General features: G+C 41.7%; 1 protein-coding gene across 1 annotated transcript in view; it reads right to left on the minus strand.

Annotated features, from left to right (window-relative positions):
- The window catches only part of Gprk2 (G protein-coupled receptor kinase 2), a 55225-nt gene that overhangs the window by 19286 nt on the left and 11576 nt on the right, over window positions 1-24363 (minus strand). Inside the window, exon 3 of the mRNA XM_017182839.3 lies at window positions 8832-9314. Coding sequence (XP_017038328.1) covers window positions 8832-8883 — 52 coding nt within the window. The 5' untranslated portion in view covers window positions 8884-9314. The remainder of the gene's footprint in view (window positions 1-8831; window positions 9315-24363) is intronic.

Consider the following 24363-nt stretch of genomic DNA (forward strand, 5'->3'; position numbering starts at 1 on the left):
TTCGTCAGCTTTTGTGGCATCAACAATTTAATTGAAATTGCATTTGCAATTCTCTCGACGCGCTATCAATAAATAAAATCAATTCGAACAACAGTTTGTAAATGACAAGAGATGGTTTGGGAGATCATGGTAACACTTGGGGCAGTGCATTACTTCTATTGTGTTTATGCTTATGCAGTGGCAGATGCAATTTAAATGGCAAATGGTGTTTGGTAAATGGTAAATTAAAATTGAAAAGCCTTTGCAAACAAGAGAAACACAATGAAATGCTATATATTTAGTCGCTGTCGCTGCATTTTATAATTGCTTTTAAGCCTCAGCAGCAGCAGCAGCAGCAGAAAAAGCAAAAACCGAGCGGCTTACCTTTGGTTTCCCCATTTTGTCGTTGACATTTATTTATTTGCTTTGGGGAATTGCTATTGCTGATATTGCTGCCGCTGACAACATTTCAACTTGCTGGCACATTTGGCAACCAATGAAGTGTAAAGACCCGGGCTGCATTTTAGAAATTAAAGCTGCAACATCATCGACACAGTGTCTGTGTCTGTGGCAGTGCCTGTGCCTGTGCCTTTAGCTGCACTCGCACTCTGCAGCTTAATGGATAATGGATGCGTTGTATGCTGTCAAAAATTGAATTGAAATTGATATGCGAAGCGCGCGTGAGAATCGCAAACTGCCATAAACCTGAAATGCTGTCATTTATATGGCAAAATTGCGCATACGACACGTTGTCAGCAGCAGCAACAGGAGATACTACCTATCCGCACAGTGGTCAAATATCCACAGAATATTCATAAGTCAGATTTTCTCTCTTTTGAGGCATATCCCTCCCAAGTATAACCAATAAATCTTGAGGAAAATCCCGGCAAATCACGTTCGATTGCACACACTTCAAGGCATAAGGTGAGCCCTAGGGCATAATCGTAAAAGTCGCCAAATAAATATTTATCGATTTCGCATCACTCACCGGCGAAGCCCAGCCCAGTGTGCCCATATAACTCACTTTCCTTTCATCAGCAGAAATTTTCACTGCGACACTTACATTTTCATGGCAGACGCAAGCATAAAATATGCCAAGTTCCGACTCCTCTTCGCTGCTTTACTGTTTTTTGTTCTTATTTTTTGTTTCGCTTTATGCCAGCCCATAAAAAGCTTGAAGCTCAGACGAGGTGTGATGGGAGGGACTCTCATATACCCAAACATTTCTTGGCACACTGCAAACTATGGGCGTTTCGTTTTTTTATTTTTTTAACGCAGTCCCTCTAAGCTCAGTGGCTCACTCCCGCGGCATTGTTCGTGCTCGTAAAAGTGGCAGGCGACAGGGCCTAAAAGCAGGCAACACGCACTGAGCTCGGGGCCATCAATCATAAGGACTGGTCTGGTCCTTGGGGGGAATGGGCGCCAGGATACACCGCCAATGGGCGACTCTGCTTAACAAAGACAAATAGGCGAGTTATCCTCGGGATCTGGTTGTTTTGACCAGAAGAGCAGCTTACGCCCCATCTCTCTATCCCAATGCCAATCCGAATCCCAATCCCAGACTGTCTGTCGGCTGGCATTTGCGTTCATTGCGCATACGTCGCGTTGCCTTGCCGACAAATTAATCACAATCCAACCATCCACCGATCCGAGAAGCATCTCCTCATCTCCTTCTCCTTCTCCTTTCCCCCTCTCCAACGACTAGGACATGAAAATCCTTCGTCGCCCTGTAAACTCACATCACTTTGCGACTTTTGATGCTTTTAATTTATGAGTCTGGCACGCTTGTTGCAGCTCCGCCTGGCAAATTAAAACAAGAATCCAACAACTGGCAAATTAAAACAAGAATCCAACATAATATAAATAAATTAGAGCCGAAGGAGGAGAGAGCTGAGCTAAGCTAAGTATAGAAATATAAAAAGCATTATTTTGCATGGAATTTCGCTAGGGGCTTTGCTCCTATCCCCCCGTATGTATGTAGTATAAATAATGAACAGTATAAAAAATTAATTGTCAAAACAATCAATAAATTTGCTTTATGGTCCCGACTCCAATAGACGTGGGCTCGTGGCAGGCTAATGGCGCTTAAGTCGCTTTGCTTATCGCTGCCTCCGTCTTTGCCGCTCTTCCAACCGCCATATTCGGCTATATAGTATACATAAATCTGGCTGTTTGTCGATCTGTCGAACGTCGTGCGCCGCCAGTGGGCAGCCCGGCGGCTTCTTTGCTTTTCATTTCTTGTCTTTTTTTGGGCAACAAAAGTGAATAGATTCAATTTATTTTGTATATAATCCGCACGCCTCCCCAACCATTACCCTCTGCCAGCCCACAGGCGACTGTGCAGGTTGCGTGTGCCGGTCGAGCTGCTTCACAAGATAAAGGTAGAAACACATAAGGTTATATATATAGTTGGGGATGAAAAGCAATAAAGAAATTTAAAAATATTAGCTTGAAAGCATTTTATGATTGATTTTAAGAAGAAGATTCGATGGGAGGGAATAGAGAAACGCAATGAGACTAGACTTTATATCAACTTTTTACAAATTTATCAATTTAATTTTAAATGCAGAAATTATTACTACAAATTCCTTAGCTAATGAAATACTTTACGTACATTGATTTCTAGTCTATTGCATAGTTATTAAACAATTCTCAGTTCTGCTTATGGCTCGGGGTGATTTCATGAAATTTTAAAATATTAATTATACGCCCGGTTGGCCACTGGCCACCACTCATGTCGCCGGATCGCAAATGTGTATGTTTACATGAACCTGTCGTCTCTGCGGTCATTAGTGCATGCATTTTTAAGCATGTCAGCGACCCACCGCTGCGATATGCGGGGTTACACAGGACACAGGATAAAGGCTGCCAGGGATACTGGGCCACCACCTGGCGCATTTCGCTTTGCGGTCGCCACAATAAATATTACATTACGCTCCATAGCTCATAGCTGAGGTGGGTGTGTGGTGGTCTTGGGTGAAAACGGGTTAATTCTAAGGTACGCGGCACGAAAAACCCGTAACCGGAGGAGACAGCTTTTTCATCGGACAGGAGGTGTAGTAAAAGGTGACACCCATTGCGGGCGGGATTCCCCGACGGTCGCTTAATGAGATTCTAAAAATTCCAAACTAAATTGAATCACAAATGCAAACGAGGAGAATAAAACTCAATCTATTTGATGGCTATCGGAATATCCATTTCAATCAATTAACAAGGGAAAGCGAACATTTTTATTTATTTATTTTTTGGGACGAAGACAAATGACAAGACGACGATGACTTGGAAACGAGGAGAAAAAGAAGGTATATTTGAATACTCATATTTCGCATATTACGTATACGCGTTCCATCGACAAAACGATTAAGTATTCCGATTTAATATTCATTTGCTGACGCAGCACAGCGTCACTTAATACAGCGTTCGATTCGCGACTCTCGGGGGTCGACGTTTCGATGTTATTTCTTATTATTGCTCTTGCCAGCCGTTGCTGCCGTTGCTGCCGCTGTTGCTGTTGTTATTGCCGTTCTGATTATTTCTGTTTGCCTACGTCAAAAACAGTTTGTATCTGTATCTGTAAGCGTATCTGTTTCTGTTCGCGAACCCCCAACAACTGTTGGGGCTACCGGTTTTTCAAAAGCAATCTCTTGAATTCCCACAGCGGCAGCGTAAAAAAAATAAAATACAGAAAAAAAATAATAATAATAATAAGAAACACTGAAACAGAAACAGACATCGAATAAACATGAAACTCTTAACGCCAAGTGCTGGGCTAGATTTGTTTGTTTCATGGCAAGCATATGGGCTGTAAACTTTCCTTGCTTATAATCCCACATAATTGAATTTCTAGGATGGCACTCTGCTTTGTTATACCATTATACAGTACAATAGTATAACAGTGTATAACAACTATTGCAGACCATTGTTCACAGCAACAACTTAAGAAGCTTTCACCTTTCAATGGGAAGTCCTTTGTGGTCAAGTAATTGAATTTAATTTGCTAGGATAATTGGTTTTGCTACTCCATTGAACAGACTTTTCATTTAAACTTTAAACAACAAATGACTGATAAATAGCAGAACGTTTTAATCAACTTTGCTTAGGTTTTTTAATACTTTTACAAAATATATTTATATCAATATCAGTGTTATTATGACAGGTGACCTTTTACATAATTTATGTTATATAATCCACATTCTCTTTCTTTAAAGACAAGTAGCAAGTTTAAAGGGTATATTTGTTACGTTTTCCAAGCAAGAAACCTCATCAGTACTCATTTTTCTGGCAATCAACACTCAACACATAGGTTCACTGCTTGCAATAAATACATTTATAGGCTACATTTTAAAATCCCATAATCATTATTAATACTCGTATTAATGTGATAAAAAGATATCATATAATATAAACCATTTACAAGGTAACCTCATATCGATCAATAACGAAAACCTCAACTTCCTCTGCATCAACATTCACTTATAACTTATCCCAAAGTGTTAATGAATATTGTTTGTTCACGTCAGCGGAAATGTATGCTGTTCAGATATATGTACATATATAGCATTAGCTTGGACAAGTACAGAGCTAGCTGCGGGCGTTAATGCACACACAATGTAGAGGATGGGATGGCAGTTTATTGGCGTTGCCATTTTACATATACAATTAGAGCGAATATGCGATGATGCGTGGCAACAATCGCGAGCTATTCGCATTCGCGGGCCAATCAATGCGTCTTCAATTTGCGAAACAACAATCGTTTTGATTGCAATTACCAGGCACCCAGGCAGACAGACAGACAGTTGGGAAGAGGGTTCAAGCAGAGATACAAATACAAACTGAGATACAGCCCGATGTTGCCATTGCAAATTAGTTGCTTCAAACGTGGCTTGTGGGCGGTACGTGCTGCAACTGCAGATGGAGCAGTAGCAGTAGCAGCAGCAGCAGCAGCAGCCATCGAAGGGCACAAAAGACACCGCAGACCGCAGTTACCATTCATCTCTTTGCTGTGCCTGCATCTCCATCTCCCCAGGACATTATTCGCATCCAGCGCAGGACTGCTCAACAGAGAATGCCGGTTTGATGAGTTGCCCCACTGTCATGTTTCCATGTTGCCAAGCTGCTAAGCGGCCTATACTGCCCTCTGCCAGTTGGAGTTGTTGTCCGAGGTTGTGTAGGTTCTGTTTTCCCTCGGCCCGGGAGAGTTGCGTGCGATAATGAACATCTAGATTTTTAACTGCTTGGCATACACCACACAACTAAGGGCTTGTTAGAGCCGATAAAGAGAACAGGAATAGCAAACAACCACTTGAAATGAATTTGCGTGTTGCCCACGCGGCGGCTACTTTTCCCGGACTGACTCAGTTTTACCCACTGGACGAGTTGTTCTCTTGGGATTCCGGTCAATGAACTGAAGCTTTTAAAAAATAAATTTACTAGAAAATACTTTAAGTAAAGTCAACTATTAAAAATTTTTATTTAAAAAAAAAAAACATTCTAGAAATAACAAGTTATCTAAACACGATTACTAAATAGTCAAAGCACGACTTGACATTTTTCCATCTTTAAAACATCTTTCAAGTCAATATATATTTAATATATATTTTTTGCAGCAGTGCATAAATGGATTGTAGACATCAAAAGTCACCGACAAACAAGTTGCGGCTGCTGTTTTTAGCTTTGGCGATAAGCTTCTGTGACTCTCTACTCCTTAATTGTTCACTTTTAGTTGGGGATTTTTAATTCGCTATCGCACTATAAATTCCACTCTTTATGGCACTTCTCAGAGCTGATAACTAGAGTGCAGCAGCAGCGACAAACTTTTTGAGCTGGGACCAAATTAAATTTCTCACTTCATTCTAACTTCGAGTGGAGTCGGTAGTCGGGAGTTTGAACGTCACTAGAGTGGAGAGTCTGCCTCTTGGTATAATCAGCATTATGGCCAGGCATTAGGGTGAAATTTATGCGGCAATGGCGACATTTTCCCCCTCAACCGCAGAAGCATTTTAATGCGACGTCATTTTAATGCCACAGAATCAAGAAGAATAAGGAAAAAAATTTAAGAAGAAAAGAAGTGGACACTGAGAAAACATTAATTTTAGAAAAGAATTTAAATACTAGTAAACGTTATATAATAAAGAAAGTTATGTACTACCAAAGAAGGGAATTCTGTCTGCAATAATACCAATTTCTTTTTAATAATTTCTTTAGTTTAAAATATGAAAAAATTTCTTTCTCTGTAATAACAAAGGAAAATACAGAGAAATGCCGGACCGGCTTCAACATAATTTTTTCCTAATGCCATCACAAAAGACGGAGACAAACAACAGTTTGGCATTTGCAGTCATTAAGGAATGCATTCAATTAGCCAAAAACAGCTTTATATAGAGAGCTCAAACACGTTTTGGGGCGTGGCCAGTGGGCCACCCGGTCATTGGATGAGCCAGACGGCATCACAGAATGCAGCCACTATCGCTGGCACCACACCACCACTGGCCCGGCCCCACTGGGATCCACAGTCAGCGAACCGCCAGCCGGCGATAAGGCAGCTCTTTGTGACGCACTGAGTGACGTACGACGGCTGCTCTTTCTCTTGCTCACGACCTCCGATCCCGATTTTGATCCCGGGGCACATTGGGCATTCGACAGGCGACAAGCCGACAACTGATAGGAGAGAATTGCTTTTGCAGACCAACTCTGACAGCCGCTGAATTCTACTTGACTTGCATTCCATATCGCACATCGCACATGCATATTGGAGCCCCTGTCTGATATCACAGCACACACAATTATAGAGGCAATCTCTGCCGGTGAAACAATTGCTTATAGATATACACTATGCTATTGGTTTGATGGACAGCAGTCAAGAAGTGTCAGCATTTAATGAAGACCTTGATGGGTAGTCAGATTGGAGTGTCAGGGAAGCCAAGGCTGGACTACTAGATGTTTGATTGCACAAAACAACAATTAGTATAAGTCCAACAATCACTTTCTCTGACACTTATGAAGGGTCAGTTTCTAGCATCACTGTCAAAGTGTTTGATAGCTAGGAAGATATTAAAATTATCGAAACTTATCGATATTAAACTTATCGTACCGAACTCTCTTTTTGAACTCGAACTCTATTGATAGTTCGTTTGAAAACAGGCGGTTAAAAAGAGAACTCTCAAGAACTTTAAAATGTAATATAAATACAATTTTGCAGATAAAATACCCTTTCGTAAAGCAGCCCGAATTTCTGACTTCCAAGTCTGACAGCAATAAGTCCTTGTAAATGAGTGACTAAAAAGAACGTGTTGTATTCCTCCGACGCGAACAATCATCCTTGCTTTAGATTTGCATTTGCTTATGCATACTTCAGCTGGTGGCACTCTCTAGCACAATGCCAGAGTATAAAATTCAGCCATAACTTTTCCGGCTAAAAAAAAAATATATATATAATCCGATGGGTTGGAAGGCGGCGAACTTTTCCTTGAACCAGAGAAGGAAGTGCCCGGGAATGGGGAAAAACGAAGGGGGAGGACTGGAAAAACTTTATGGCAATGGATTTTGGTTCTCGTTGCCGTCGGCAGTTGGCGGCGCGACTTGATTTTATGCTATTCCTGCTCTCTACTCAAAAGACAAATTCACTTTTTGACTCGTAAAATGTATTGCAAATGTGTATGCTCATCCCGAAACCGAAACCATTTGCTTTGGCTGCTGGTTCGGCCAGTCGCAGTCTCAGCCCCAGTCCCATTTCCATTTCCATTCTGCTCCGCTCTAAAATATTACATTACTACAAATTGAAATTTTGCGCACGTTTCTGTCATTTAAATCTGTTGAGGCGGCCTGAAACCAAACGAGCCCAAGTATCTGCCAGATACATTCTGGGGTGAGCTTCGCTTTTACTATCGGGCAGACAGCAATAAAATAAATAACATTTAAAATGAAATATTTGATTGGGCGCCGGCAAAATGGCTACAGTAATAGCCTCAGTACCAGCAGTGTGGCATGCAACATGTTGGGGAGTGCAGTGCAACCCAGCGATACCATCTTGAAGGTGACCTTTGGGCGCCTGCAACGACTTCTTTTTTCTAATGCATAACTTTGCATAAATTTGCCCAGACCTAATCGCCAAAGTTGACTTTGCTGTAAATAAACAGAACAATGGCGCCAACAACAAGGGGCGGGGCTAAGGGGGAAGCTAAATTTTCAACCATTATGGGCGGGGTTTTCCCAAGGATTTTTCCCAAAGATGACAGTGAACTTGGTAGCCCTGCAATTGAAGTGTGACCTCGATAACGAAGTGAAGTGTAGCTGCGGGCGCGTCCAATAGAGCACTTAAAGCCCGGGCAACATGGAGCATGAAAATGAATAAGTTGCTGGAGCGCAAACATTTAACGCTTCATTAACTTTAGATAAAGCCCAGCACCAGGCACCAGGCGACGGAGGAGGCAAAATCGAGGACAACTTCGGGCGCAGCATCCTCTTCCATTCCGGAGAAGGGAAAGCCGAGCCAACTTCAATCCCTACAATTAAACAGGCCACCACCCTTCAGAGGCAGGCAGGCAGGTGGGGTGGCGAAAAATCGATGACAAGGTGACAGCGCAGGCCACTTCAGCACGTGCCCTTCAAGGATGTTGTGTCCCAATAAAAAAAAAAAAGAAAAAGAAAAACTGGGCCAGGTCTCTGTTGTATTGAATTCAGTGAAAGAAACAATGTAACATGCAGGGTATAGGGAAAAATCTATATTTGAGTGGCATTTTAAAGGATCTTAACTAAAATTAACGAGTCCTACATTAAGAGTCCTTTGTGTATATATTTAAAGGCTTTTCGTCAAAAGCAAATATTCATTTCAAAGCAAAAATAAAGCCACTTACCTTCTCTCGCTTTCAAGTAGACCGTATTGGCCACAATATTCTCTAATTCCATTAGTTCCAGGTTGGCGGTTTTTTAATGAATCCTTTGGCGCTCTCGAAAAAAATAGTCGCAGACGCACACACACGCTGTTGTTGTTGGGGGGGGGGAGGTTTGTTGTAGCTGTGGCTGGGGCCTTCTGTTTGATGTTTCCTTCTGCTGTGTCCTATGCTTGTCGCGCCTTGTAAAGGTCTCCTTTTCTCAGGGTCCTGGGGCTAATGCTTAGACTTGCAAATCTACGACTAGCTGGCTAATTTGTGGCCGTCGTCTGGCGTCCAGCGTTGCGGTATGTGGCAGCAGGGTCTCCTCGGATTCAGACACAGGCGTCATTTAGTTTCAAGATTGTTATTTGCAAAAAGCCGAAAATGTGACCTCTCTTTCAAATTTTGACCGATTTGCGCTTGATTGAATGCTGTGGGGACTGCGGGTCAATGGATTTCCTCAATCTGCAAGGAAAGAAAGCGATAAAGGCGTATAAATATATATATAAATAACTCAACTAATTGGATTTGACAAGGGCCCCCATGCGGGCTCACTTAAATTGGTCTCCAGAGAAATAAATACTCCCAAAGCATCAAGAATTCCCTTTGAAACATAAACTTTAATGCGAATTTAAATTATTTTCAGAGAATGCCAAGCTGATAATCCTTTGATATATAAAGCGAATTATCAGGGACTAAAGCATAGCTAGAGGCAGGTAACCCTAACTGGCTGAGTGACAAAGTTCATTATATCTTCCACCGCAATACCAATTTGCACGCTCTTAAAGTTTAAATACACACACGCACATATATGATGTATATATCCATCTATCCTGGACTCCTTGTGGCTGATGTTCGCCGCCTCTCGAGAGAAGTTAGTACACGTTATGTCTGCATGTACTTGTTGTGTCACCTGTTTCTGACAAAAGAGCTGCGTACGATGGCAAACTTTGCATGTGTGCACTTAAAGAAAAGGTTAAATAAAATCCCCATGCATTATTAATCATATTTATAAGAGTTTTTTGAAGTATATCCTTAAGTCAAGTTCAACAGAGTACTTATTGGCCTCTCCAGAAGGCATTAAAGAGGTGAACAATTTATCAATTATGAAATTTATAATATAAATAACTCCTTTTACTTCCTAATAATATCCACACCTAAATCTTAATATCTTTATTTTCTGTGCACACCTTTTCTAGCCATGAGCGAGTGAGTTTCATATTGTGGTTGTGGCCCAGCAAAAACCGAGTCGAATGGCAAAGCCACAGCATATTTAGCCCACCTTGATGGCTGCTTCTACTATAGCCTTCTGGAGGTGTCAGTAATGTTGTGGTCCAGGTCCACAGTGTGTCGCATTTATTAATCATGGGCATACTGACAAGAGGCGTAGTAGGTACTGGCACTGGCATCTCAAGCCATGGGAGCAAATCCCCCCCTGCCAATGAAGGCCTACGTGTGGGCATGTCTGTGAAGTGGAGTGTCACGAGCAACTAATAGCAAAATAATTGAATGACACAAGCTTTCTTCTGCTTTTGCCTCTTCTCTCCCTCAGCAGACAAAGTGCGTGAAGGCATTTACATATATAGTAGGAACGTGTGGCTATATGGCACCCAGATGATTTTGTAATTACTTTTATAAGAAAAATACTTGCTTTTTTTATGGCCAAGGCGCTTAGTTTTCACTTATCAACTCTAGTGTCTGTGCGTCACAAAAAAGTTTCGCTTGAATTGAATTTATTGGATCGCGGGCATAGGCAATTTTTAATTAAAAATGAACTCATGATGCTCTCTACATATAGATTTATTTGTTATGGAACGGAACAGCAGCAGCCGAAACCGCACCATGTGCTGGAACGCAAAGAGATTGAGGAGAAGGTGGGAAGGCGGCGCCGGAGGAGGTTCGGCTCACATCAATCAAGGCATGAAAGTGTGGCGGCCATGCGAGTGTTTATTTTCCAAACAAATTTCAAGCATTAGGCAACGAAAATACACACCCAACGGGTGCCAAGCGGAAGGACAGGCCACTTTTTTGTAGTCCGGCGAAATTAATTGTTTTCGAAATGCGTAGCCAAATAAATAAAGCCCGGACCCCAAGATGGGCTGCCCAAACCAATCGAGCTAAATATATAGATATATATATTTTGCAATTTTTATCAGAGCCCCTAATAAACATGGCTTTTACGGCCGCCATGTATTATTCAGAACTCGAATGGGCATGAATATGGCCATTTCATTTGTACTGCCTCCGAGGTGAGGGGCCATAAAGTGCGTTCTAGTGGCTACTAAAAAGGGAGTGCCATTGGAAGGGGGCCCAGATTGCACAGACATTCACAACAAGGATGCCAGGATCCCACCATCCTCTCTCTAGTTCATCGATTGTGCCGAGCAGCAGGAGGAGTGCAGGGAGGGGAGAGAGCACACGTTAAAAGCCTCTTTATTGAACATTTGCGCCATTAGGCCCAGCATAATGCCGATGCGGAGGCTGATGCCACTGTCACAACGTTGCCGGCATAAAAAAACTCAACCGCCAAACGATGTTGTCAGTCATCCACACTCACACTCGCACACACACCCATATGCAGGCAGCGACGCCATTATGAAAATGTTACGAAATGGCGTAAATGTGCATGGGGCTCATAACGAAATTAAGCGGCGGCATTACAGCCAGTTTTTCAAACACTTCCTGCCAGCGTGGCAACAAAGCTAATGTGGCTTTCTTGGAGGCTTCAAACTGATTTCATTTCATTTTGTCAGTACCTGGGATATATCATATATGTCAAATCTTTTGGGTATTTTATTCTAAAGACATTTCAGCTCAAATGACATTATTTTCCATATTTTTTGGAGAAGCTACAGTCAGGTTTCTGGGTCTTATGTATCTTTAAAATTCAGATAGTGCTTAATCAAATGAGAGTTCCTTAAGGCAGCATTCAGTTGACGTTTTCAAAACATTCTAAATAGTTAATTAATGCCATGGAAACCACAAACCAAAACCAATTCTCAGTTTGTAAGTTAGACAGCTTTATCTCTTTAAAACCTACTTATCTGCCGAATTAAGGTAGTTCCCTCAAATAATCCTTTCTGCCCACATCCAATTAAAGTTTCCTCAGGGTATTCGCGTTTCTACATGGCCCAAAGCCGCCTCTATTATGGCCTCCATTACCATACACATGTACTACAGCCGCGCATACCTTTGTCACCTTGTCTCGCAGGCAAATTGCTTCTATCTGTACCACTTTGTTGGGCACAAGAGCATCTGTGATTTTGGGACATGAATGGAGTAAAGGGGGCCAGGAGGAGGAGGAGCAGCAGAAGAAGGAGGTCCTGCCTGACAGCGGCCTTAGTTTAGGCGCGCATTAACTAAATTATGGAGGCGAGCAGCTGCCGTCGTTTGGGGGCGGCGGTGTAAGCAGCCTCAAGCATTCAAGCTATTGACTTATTAATTAAGACAAAGCAGTCAGGGCCCCAAATGTCAGTAAATGGACGCGCGCCAGTAAGGAAAGGGCATTAAGGGGAGCAGAACAGAAACAAGGCATATCATCCCTTATCACATTTATGACAGTCATGGCCAGAGCCAGAGACTCGGAATACATCAATTTAAATGCCAAACGCGAAGTTGTAGGTCGTTTTTCGGGCACTGAGACAAAATTATGACTGTTTTTAAAGGTTTTCAATATTTATTATTACATAAGGATTTGAATAAAAGGCTTTTGGGTAAGGGCTTATTATTTAGGCTTAGACAGACTTGTAATTATCTAAGTACTTTTGATAATATTCCAAGTGCCTTTTCCATAATCCTAGGTTCCTTTTTTCTCAGTGCAACGGATCTGCTTGCAATCCACCACGGCCCATGCATAGACAAGTAGGCAAAAGGCAAGGCAAATACCGACATGGCGGAGCTGTCGCCGTCACAGACTTAACGGAGGGCAACCTCAATCATGGAAATGCCTGCCCAAAACGGATATCCCAGCGCGTTTCTGCTGGAACTCCGTAAGTTATGGAGTCTCCTGCATCCTGTTACTGTCTGCATTTTGTTGCTGATGCTGGCAAAAAGCAGAGAAAACGCAATCCAAAGGATATAAAGAATAAAAAAAAAAGAAAGAAAGCTGGAAAAACAGTGGGGTAAAGCGAGTCATATTGCCCACTTGGCTTTCGTTTTTATTTTCCCTTCTCCGTGCTGGCTTCCGTATTTTTGTCTCCACATATTTTTGTGCTTAAGCTTCGTTATGGTTCCCCACCCAGTTTGGTGGCTCCTCCTCCGCCTTCGTGTTAATTTTGGTCTGAATGCGCAATTTATTTGCGTTAAACTTGGACGTGCATGTGTGGGGGCCAACATGTGTGTTGCCTGGTGTTATCCCACCCTCTGAAGTCCATAGTCCAGAGTCCCGACTCCGGCTGGGTGCGGCAAAGGATCAACTTTTTCGCCTGGCGCCTGTGGTGGTATTGCATGTGCCTGGCCTGCAGTTCGCTTCCATGGAGTCGCACAAACACGCGGACTCCCTCAAAATGTTTTCGCTTTAATTTGCGGTCGCTGCAAAATTTTAATCAGCTCTCTCTCTTCCCTCGCAGTCTTTTATGCTTTGTCCGCCTTTCTTTCCGCCTCCCACAATTTTCCGCTTTTCTCTGCATTATGAGCCGGGGGGAAATAGAAATGCCAAGCGTTTTAATGCGCGGCACAAAAAGTTCCCTGTTGAGTTTGACTTTGGACAATTGCTTGGAAGGAAAATGGAATTAAAAGCTAAAAGCTTTGATTATTTTATACAGCTGAAATGAATTTTTCAGCGGGGAATCTCAGAACTCGAGGCAAATATTTATATTTTGAAGATTAGAACCGGCTTTCTAATTAATTACTATTAAGTAGAAGTATTTGCTTTAGGAAAATGACACTTTTCGTTATTACTTTCCATATTTTTTTGATATATATGTTAAGGGTTTAATTATAGTTTTAATTAGTTATTATCCTATCTAGTATCTTGCGGTTTTAACTCGCTGTCACACATTTAATTTGTGCAAATTTTAGGGCCTCAATGCTAATCATGTAATTTACTTGTTTATTTTCACTGTGAAATCAGATTTCCCACCACTTGACGAGCAAATACCTTCTTCCCATTCGTATTTGTGTGTATTTAACTACTCAGAGCGACCGCAAAGACGTGTCAGTAGGTGTTGTATAACACTGCAATCGCATTACCAGAACGCACAGCGGAGACAGCCACAAGCATGCGGCTGTCAGACGCTTGCGGTTAGCTGGGCCAATACTCGATTGACTTATGATAATCGAAGGCAGCTAGCAGGCAGGAGGATCCACGTAACAGCATCGCTATTACACATTCTGTCAACTCATCGGAAATTAGAGACCAGAAAGGCAGACACCTTAACGTAAAACACGTAGAAAATCAGGAATACGAGTTATACATAAAAGTAAAAATTTAAAAAAAGAACCTAAGTGTAGCATATTAAACACATATTTTAATTTCCTATAAACCAAAACTATTATTAATAGATTTAAAGTGAAAAATACTCTTAAATCAATATCCTTAAATCAGTGTCTGTTTGTGGCTCTTTCTGTCCTGTGCAAATGTCAGGAAGATGCTTAGCCTGTATTTTTGCCATGATATATGTGTAGAACCAGATTGTAGCAGGAATCTAGAGCAAGATAGTCCTTGTCCAGTGTGCCGGACCAAGACTGGTGTCATTTTTTCTGCTGGCAATCAATAAAGCTGCGCGCCAACAACTATAGTATGCCAAAAATGACCCAGTTTGGTAAACTTTATGCCGCAGACCCTCGGCAAGGACATCTCGATGCAGCCATAGCTGCCAAGTGGACCATTTTTCCTGGAACCCCAACTGGCACGACAGCTATGCGGTATCGGTTTAGAAAACAAGCGAGACTTTGGACGAGATTGCTTCTGATTGGGTTCGCTTTTTCTCTGCTCTGCTCGTATTTCTTTTTATTTTTTTGAAAAGGGTTTAGAGAGGAAGGTAGTGGGGAAAGCGGAAGAAATTATGATTCCCGCATTGCAAACGATTGAGTGCCGCTTGCTCGAGCTCTATTCACAGGCACGTAGCTGGAAGTCCAGCCGCCAGGGAGTTCCTGCTGGCGCTGCCATTGGAAACGCTTCGAATTCCTGGCAAAACCGAGATACACTTAAAGGCTGCTGCATACTTTGATGCGCATCGAACCGTTAGATTGCCAGTGTCCTGTTTCACGTTGCTCCTAGCTCCTTGCTCCTTACATCCTGCTCCCTGCACCTGCTAGCTGCTCTGGTGAATCTCCTGGATGTCCTGGCCCTGCTGTTTCGACCTGTTTGCATGCATAATTTGCCCTTCCACTCAGATATGCATATGCAAAGTTCCCTCGTCCATATGTCTGTGTCATGTGTGTACTTCTCTCTGTGTGTGTGGGAGTGTGTGTTTTGGGAGTGGAAAGCTTTTCTCGTTGCTTATTCATGTTGCCTTTCTTTTTTTATTTCCCCAAACGCTGTCAACGCTTGACTACCGCTTGCTCTTGGCGCTCTTTGCTAATTTGTGCTTTAATAAATTGCATTTGAATTTGTACACAATAAATTCGTTTTACTCAGAGTTCTCGAGAGTTCTTTATTAGAATTTAGTATTTGATTTTATGCTATAAGCTGGGGAATGTATTACACTTGAAAGAAAATGGTTAATTCATGGAAATAAAATAAATTTTTTTAGGTGTTTGAATTTATTTATTTATTTCATAATGAGCTGCATTGTTTTTAATGAATACTAATTTAATTTTCCGTCTGTGGCAGCTTTCCCATTTTATTTAATTAATTTTTTTTCTGATTTCTGTTAGTTTCATTTACATTTAATTATATTAACAATGAATTATTTATCCTGCAGCGTTAGCTGTTTATTTATTAAGGGAATAATTCATAAATTAAGTTTTAGGTATTTTATTTTTTGTTGTAATTAAATACATGACAGAAATATTTAAATACTTTGCAGCTTAACTGCTGTTTAATTTTGTGTGTCATTTATCATAAGAAAAATAAAAAATAAAATAATTCTTTAATATTGACCGAAAATTGTTTGCTCAAAAAGTGATTTTCCCCCACAGCAATGTTTTTCTTGCCGCTCGCTAAATTTTGAATATTTTCTTAGAGAGTGTATGTATTGCATGCTGGGTGTGTGTGTGTGTGCATGGCGTGTGTGGTGTGAGTTTGTGTCAGCGAACAAGTTATGATTTATGCATGTGGGTCATTGCTGTCAACACAAAGTGAAATAAGGCAAACATATTGCCACCCAACGACCGCCCTGGAACAATAACAAAGAACAAAGCGAACGAACAGAGGGCCGGATGCTGGGCGAAGAGAAAGATGCAGGGGGAAGCAGAGCCTTCGGATTTTATGCCTCAATAGGCACACAAACACAGACAAATGCCTCGGCAAATGTTCCTCTACCGCCCTCGGCCAAAAAGTATTTAAACTTATGCAACATTTTCCAAAAAGACCATCGAATATTTATGCGAGAATGATTTATGAATTTAACATAAGACCCAGGAAAACCAAGGAAATGCGGTTACCCTCTGCCCAAACCATTTGAATATTAATTGAACGAAATGGAGAAATAAACTCTTGGTTGCTGCTGCTGCTCCTGCAGTGCCTGAATTTTTGTTGACGCATAACCAAATCCTCGGAATGCGTATGCGCAATCTCCATGGATACAAAAACCAAAGCATACTTTTCAGAGTTCATTTGACCAAAAAAAAAAAAAAAAAAAAAGAGGGGGCGGAAAAGAACAACTACATGAGCCAATCAATGGCTTATAACTGGTTTATTTGGTTTCAGCAAATTGACAGCAATTTATTTGCAGCACGGTAAATCCTTTTATTATTTTTTGGTACTTTTTTTGGGTACGGAAAATGCAAGAGCAAATTATTTCGGAAAATTTCGGATTACTAAGAAAAGTACACACGCAATAAAGGGATTGCGTTGTAATGTTCTTTCCAAAATACAACTGCAAGTAACTGGAGGAAAATGAAGGTAGCAAAACTCGCTTTTGTTTCAGTTTACTTCTTTTCAAGTCTTTCATCTTTGTATTTCAGTTGCGCTGAAATCTAATTACCGAGAGTAAAACTTTTACCCCTTCTCGGAACTTCGACTGACATCAAAGTAAGATGGGATGGATGGATCTCCGGCACACATACACATTTTGATAGACCTTTCCGGGCACGTTTGCACACTTTTCTGCCACGTTTATAGCCGCTGCCCTTGCTGCGATTAGCATATTTTTTCTTAGCTACTTAAAAATCGATTTATGCGCTGCCACAAAAAGCATTGACAGGCAATTAAAGTCTTTCTCACAAGGAAAAAAAAATGGGCGGGCAGGCCGAAAAAGCTAATGAAATTTTGTACCCAGGAAGGGAGAGCGGCACATGGCACGCATCATCAACATTTTTCTTTCTTTCTTATATTTTTTTACGCGCAGAATTTTAATAAATATTTTGTGGCGCCTGTTCTCGGTTCTCTTCCTTTGATCAGTGGCAGTAAAGAAATAGATTAAAAGTCCATTAAATTACTTTTGTGCCCCAATATTGATGCCAGTGCGAGTCAAGTGCCCTGGGCCCTGGACCAAGTAGACCAACCAGTGCCGCGACCCGATGGCATCGTCAAAATTTATTGCGACCAAGTGTAAGCCGAAAAGAGAGCAGAAAATATTATAAAAGAACATAAAAATAATGGTAAGCATTACGGTTGGTGTATACCTGGAAGGAATATCCTGACATTTTAAAAACCCAATTAATTTTAAAAGAAAAATCACTTACATCTTAAGAGAATCAATGTACCCTGTCGTGACTACCCTATCTCTCCTTGGTAAATGAATACTTCTGGGACTTATTTTTAAATGTCACTGGGCTCCGACACCTTGAACATCCCTAAATGCGTGGCATAAATAATGCCATAGATAAAAAACGAAGGTAGTACTGCGCTGTCCCAAGTGGCAGGGAGTTGAGTTGAGCGAAAAGCCGGCTCAAATATTCAAAGCGAACGCGGAGTAAATGATTCACAGCCAGCCAAGATATATGAGCTCTACCAATTGCAAGTTAAATATTTACAAGCAACCGGGAGAAAGATGAAGATAAATACCATGTGCGTGCGGCTCTGTTATCGGCCACGTTATAAATTGGGCTTTAAGCAGCCGCCCAACCTTTGGGGCTCTCACTTTATGGCGCCCATAAAATATGATGGTCCCCGATACCCAGCACTCCTGCGATATCCTTGCTCACCTACGTAATTCAATAGAGCACTCCCATAATGAAGTCGATTCGGTGGCAGCCGCTGAATCTCCGGACGGGTCGGGAACAGCAATCATTGGGAGGCGCTGCCCCCAGGACCTGGATTCTCAGTGGTAGTTGGAAAAATGCGTCTGCGGTCTGCTGAGCTGCGGATCTGCCAATTCGATGTTTGCATCAAATAAATGGGCAAATACAGACAGCCGAAATAAACACCACGCTCTGCTCCCGATCCCTCAGACATCTCCATCACCATTGCCCTCGGGCTGCTCTGGACACAAAGTTATTCAATCTATTTGATGCTCGCCAGGATGTGAGTATGGCCAAAGTTAATTTGCACTCGGCTGGCTTTAATTGCGAGCCGAAAGGATTGCGGTCCCGATGCCAGACCGAACCAGCTTTGATTAGCTCTTAGATAAATTGCTTTTCGGCATCAAATCATTGAGCCTGGCGCTCGGGGCGGTGCGGTGGCGGTGGACGGGGAATGAACGTTTCTATTAACATGGCCACTTTGCGGGGCTTATTAATGGGCGGGGATTATGAATGCGAGAGGCAATCAGCCGTCTGACAGATCCTGGTCAAGTCAAAAACAAACAAACACGACTAGAACGGCCCCACATCAATAAAAACCGAACTGAAGTTGATAGCCGATGCCGAGCCGACAAGAAAACACGTTTGGCCGGCTCTTGAGCCGGCCCATTAACGGTTGAGCCGGTCGCTTTTCCTTGGCCTGCTTCTAGGACACTTGAACTTGGCTTAGGGGAGTTTACGCTTCATTGAGCCATGAGATTTCATTAATAAAAAATGGTAAAAATGGAAAGCAGCCATGGGAGGGCCGTGGGGGGTACGGTAGAGCGTTTTGGAATGCTGCAGGGAAATGTTCGGGAGGCGGATTTAACTATTCATGAGTGAAAGTCGCGCACACAAAAACAGGACAGGCGAAAAGTGCCCGGCACCAGGGGGATGGAGAGAGCGGTATTGGGGGGGCAGGAGCCAGGAGGCATCAGGGTAAACACCATGAAAAATAAGTGGAAACTGTGGGCGGAATGGTGGCATATCACAGATACTAAAAGGAATAATAAAATATACCCTACACTTTAACAAGGGTATATAGAAGTTAGGGGGGCTACGGAATACTCTTCAATATATATATTTTGCATTTGAAAATATAAGAAAAGTCTGTAGAGTAATATTAATATCATTATTTTTCTAAAATATACAAAACATATTACAAAAAACCGAGTAGCGGCTGATAGGTAGCAAATTAACAAGTGAATAGTTATATTTAAGTAAATAGTAATAAAGGCAATAACATATGAAATTAATTTGCTAAGTTACTCTATAATCCTTCTGGGAAATCATTTATCTCGCGTCTAAGCTGGCAAAACTTAAGGGACAGAAACTTGCAAATCCTTCGCCCCACATCAAGTGTGATTCAGCACTTCGATCGGACAGAGAGCTAAGCGAAAAACCCACACACACGCAACGCATACAATATCCGACTGTCAAGGGCCGCAAAAGCATTTAAGACCAGAGCAGAAATTGGAAAAACATGTACCACTGCCAAATGCCAAATACACGCAAACATGGTAGGCGGCAGAGAATGAGTTGGGATGGAATCCAAGATTCGAGGGACAGACAGACAGCTCGTGAAAAGCGGAAGCATGTCTGAATGCTTCCCATTCGACGGCTTGAACTGTAGCTCCTGCGCGTTCAATTGCAAACAGAGGGACAGAAAGGACTTTCAAAAATGGGAAGTAGGCCCCTTCTAAAGATAACCAAGGGAAATGGAAAATCTGCGCCTGTTGGATTCCCGGATTTTCCTTAATTTCTGGCGCTGGGGGCGACATTTTAATTGAAATGTACGTGGCCCTAATCAAGGGAACAAAAGCAGCCCGCTTGGAGATCCCCGTGGGGTTGGGGGCGGGAAATCCCATGTCCCTCGTCCGCCTGCAGGCCAAATACAAAACAAATTTCGGGGAAAAACTCTACGACATGTTAACAGCAATCAGAGCCAGAGTCTGGGCCCAGAGTCAGTCCAGATAGCTTATTACGAAACGCTTTCGGCCAGGCAATCACAATAACAATTCCTGCACAAATGTATGTGCGGGGCCAAATACTTGTTTGCAATTTCATGTAGATTACAGCCGAAGGTTGCGCTGCGTTCCGTTTCATTTCGGTTTCTTTGGCCCTCATTGAGTTCATAAAATGTCATGACCATAAACCCTTTTTCAGACAATTTAAGCCAAAGCAGCGTGAGGATTTGTTGGGTTACACAGCGCTCAAGGTTTACGATCCAACTGGATTTAATTCGGCCAAACTGTGCGGCCACAGAAATGGCCACACAACTTGAGTCGACTCGAAGAGTCGCCTTGACTTTTTCCCGCCTCGAATGGTCCTCCATCCCTTCGTGCGAAGCCAGTATATATTTTCATTTATCTCTGGCTTATTTATTTGCCATTATTTGACATTTTCGAACGACAGCAGCAACTTTCTGGGCCACCCTCGTTACTAGTTCCTAGTTAGTTACCCAGTTAGTTAGAACAGATAACTGGGCAAACTCAATTACGCGACTTTTTGTTTTCAGCTTTCACAGCTCTCAACTTTCCCTGGACGCTGCAGTTCCCCCATGTGTTTTGAATGTCGCATGAAAATTTAATTGCTAACAAAAATAAACTGACCGAGGGGAGAAGTGCCGGAGCTCAGTGCGTAATGCAGTTTCCTAGAAATCGGAATTTGTTAGCAAAAAAAAAAAAAATATATATATATATATACCCCATAATAAACTATATTTTTGAAAATAAAATTATTCATATTTGTCAACAAAAAACCTATTTAAAATATTTAATAAATAGTAACAACAACTTATGATAATTAAATTAATGGAGTATATCCGCAAATTCCCAACAATAGAAACCACATTTATTCTTGTGTACATAATTCTCAGCTATTAGTTTAATGACGACTCTCTGAATTAATTATTTTCATTTTGTGCCCCTCAAAACTAATTAGCATTTGGTAAATTCCTACCAGAAATTATGACATTAATGGCCTGTGTAAATGAGTTGGTATTACTCCTCCTGTTGCCGCCATTCTGGCCAAAATTTGTTGCATTTATTACTGGCACCATGCACTGCCACGCCCAAAAAGCCAAGGGTACAGAACCCATAATTGGCCCGATGGCTGACGTAAATGCATAAATCTGGCTGCGCAATGATAACGTTAACGAGAATGGCCAGAGAGCACCCTCAAAAATCAATATACTCTGGGTTAGAGGGAAAGGTTCTGCAACCAAAATGATGGTTGTAACCCAAACCTTCTCTACAGCCACAAAACAAAGGCCAAAAATGGTTTTCATTCTCATGTATTTTATCTTAGTTGCTTTCTGCATTTTATTGTTATTTATTTAAAAGCTCTTCTAACCGAGAAACTGCAACTAATGCATTGTCCAAGTGCAAAACGGCACAAAAACTTTTGAAAATCCCAACTTGCAATTAATAAAAGGAATCCATTAGGCCAAAATGAACAAGTTCTGGTAAGCTAACATGAGAGAGTCTGTTATAAAGACTGCATTTGTTTTCCATAATTAAACGGAATTGTGCAGGAAACTCTACGCAACAGAAATCAAAAACATATTCCCTCTCATAATGAATAGAAACCAAACAAGTTTAGGCCACAAGATTTTTTGAAAAGCTATTATTGTTGCACAAACCGGATAAAAATTCAGCTTTGATACTTCCTTTCGACAAGATCTCATTCATTAGAAGTTTTTGGTTTTGTCAACACAACAATTAGGCGCAATTAAAGTTTGGTAACAAAGTTTTGGCCAGGCCATACAGCACTTGGGCAACTTCCCAAGTTCCCACAAAGAGGAACAGCAGCCAAGAGGTCAGAATGCCAATTTGGGCCAAGAATAGGTGCGGCCGCATGTGTTGCCAAAATAATGAATGGGAAGGAAATGGGGAAAAGCTACTTTTGCTGGCCGGCAGCTGCTAATCAGCAAACAGGCAAGAGCACTTCATGTCCGGGTTACCAACTAACCAAGTCTCGCAAAAACTCTCCCATAGAATTCAATTTGAAACTGAGACCGAGAATGAAACTGGAGTTGAAGCTGAAGCTGAAGTTGAAGTTGAAGCTGGCAGTTGGCAGTAAAATGAAATAAATTGCACAGAATGCTGAATGCACACAAGTAGCGTAATATTTATGCAGCGGAAGCTGCTCTGCTCCGGAGATGCTTGGCTGCATTTCAATGGCGAGTGTGTAAACACCCTCCCAAAATCAAATACATATATATACTATATATATTTGTATATATGTACATATATATTCGTGAGTACTCCCCATGCACATATATCCCCGACCTCCAGTCTGCCAGTTGCCAGTTGCCAGCACCCTGCTGCTGGAAAATAAGGGAAGAATTCTTGCAAATGAACACAAAAATGGGGTAAAAAATTCGAATAAATTAAAAGCTCAAAGTATTCGAATAGTGGATGCCTCGCAAGTGGCTCTTCGGGCACTTGACAGGGTGTGCTCTTGTCCCGGGATTAGTGCCAGCACTCCTTGCACTCACTTATACCCTGGAAATACTTAAAAAAAATATATATAAGGAAAACAACAACGGGTGAGCTCTGAATCTTTTGTATGCAGCACAAAAGAAGCGAAAGCAGCAAAAACCAAAGGCGAAAAATGAAGGCAGACGGCAAACAAGTCGGGATAAGTTGTCAGAAAGGGATAAGGACCAAAAACAGGACCCCGAACCGGACGAATGCTCACTGAATTTTTTCCTTTTTCGGGCGGTAGAATGGGAGGATCGTTGGTGGGTTTCACCTCAAATATTCCAAGGATATAGTACGTGCTGACGCCTTGAAGGCATCTCAAAGTCATTGGCCTTTTCTATTTCTCTGGAGTTTTACAGCAAAAAAGGCACAAACCTAAGAAGAGGTAACTCATTAAAGGTGATTGCTCAGCCCAAATCAATCGTCGATTGAATTGAATAACACATGCAAATCAGAGACAGACGGTCAGGCACAGCGACAACATCATATGATAATCATGTGATAATTTCTTTTGTCATTGCACAGCCGCTGAGTCACCGGCAGGCAGGCAGGCAGGCGGTGTTTGGCCTATTGGAAAATACAATTAGAAGTCGGCAGCAAAGTGACATCCAGTAACCACAGCAAAATCAGCAATAGGCAAACGAAACAAACAATTCGAATTCGCAATAAGCTATGGCTGCGGCTCTGGCTCTGGCTCTGGCTACCTAATTTGCATGGTGCGAAAATTATCGAGACACGACAAACGCAATTGGGCCATAGGCAATCATCATTGGCTGTCGAATAGATATATCCAGATATATGGCCGGCGAGTGGGTGCGGGCGGGGGTGTGGCCGGTGGCTAATGGCTGTGAATCACTTTTGAAAGCCGTATTTATCTTAAATTTGTTAAGTAGTTCAAGGACAGTCTGCGCATGGGTAAGTGGGCTATAAAAATATAAATATCTACTGATAACCAATGTAAAACAATTTTCTCTATGACGCATATTAGTTACTTATAATGAAATAGTTTACAAATATGTACCAATAATGCATTTCTGGTTAAGTTATGATCGATTTTAAATTCAGCCCATGATACAATTTTATCTAATATTTCATTGATCAATCATTTCTACTTTTAAAACATATCAATGTTTTCATCAAAGCATATTATTTCCTACTCTTCTCCCCCGGGAATTTATGTTTCTCTATATGCCTGACGTTGACTGTGTTCTTTTCATTTGATCACCGCAATATGGCATAGGAATTTGTATATGTTTATTGTTATTGTTACTTCGCCCGCTGCCGGCACTTTGAGCTGTTCCATTCATTCGTGATCGCCGCCACACGAATTCCGACGACTCCGTCAAGCTCTCATCCATTCATGAGGCTCACTCAGTATTCTGTATTCAAATCGGAGGAACCTTGAGCGCGTTGAGAAACAACGACGGCGACAGATCCGCCGATGATATGCGGTCCTCATTCCATCTCAAGCTGCTCCCTGGCCCCTGGTTTTGCGAAATCGGCTTTTCGATGTGAACTTCTCAGCGAGCTTGTTTTCTATTACATAATAATGAGCGCAATTAAATTAAAAATGTAAACACGGCCGTGTAAAGCGCAGCAATAATAATAATAATAATGGGAGTAATAAATAATCTGCTGCTGCTTTAATTATTAACTTTGGCAAATGTAATTGAAAATTTAGAGAGAGAGAAACATTTAAT

Source organism: Drosophila kikkawai, chromosome 3R, assembly GCF_030179895.1.
Source record: "Drosophila kikkawai strain 14028-0561.14 chromosome 3R, DkikHiC1v2, whole genome shotgun sequence".
Taxonomy (NCBI): domain Eukaryota; kingdom Metazoa; phylum Arthropoda; class Insecta; order Diptera; family Drosophilidae; genus Drosophila; species Drosophila kikkawai.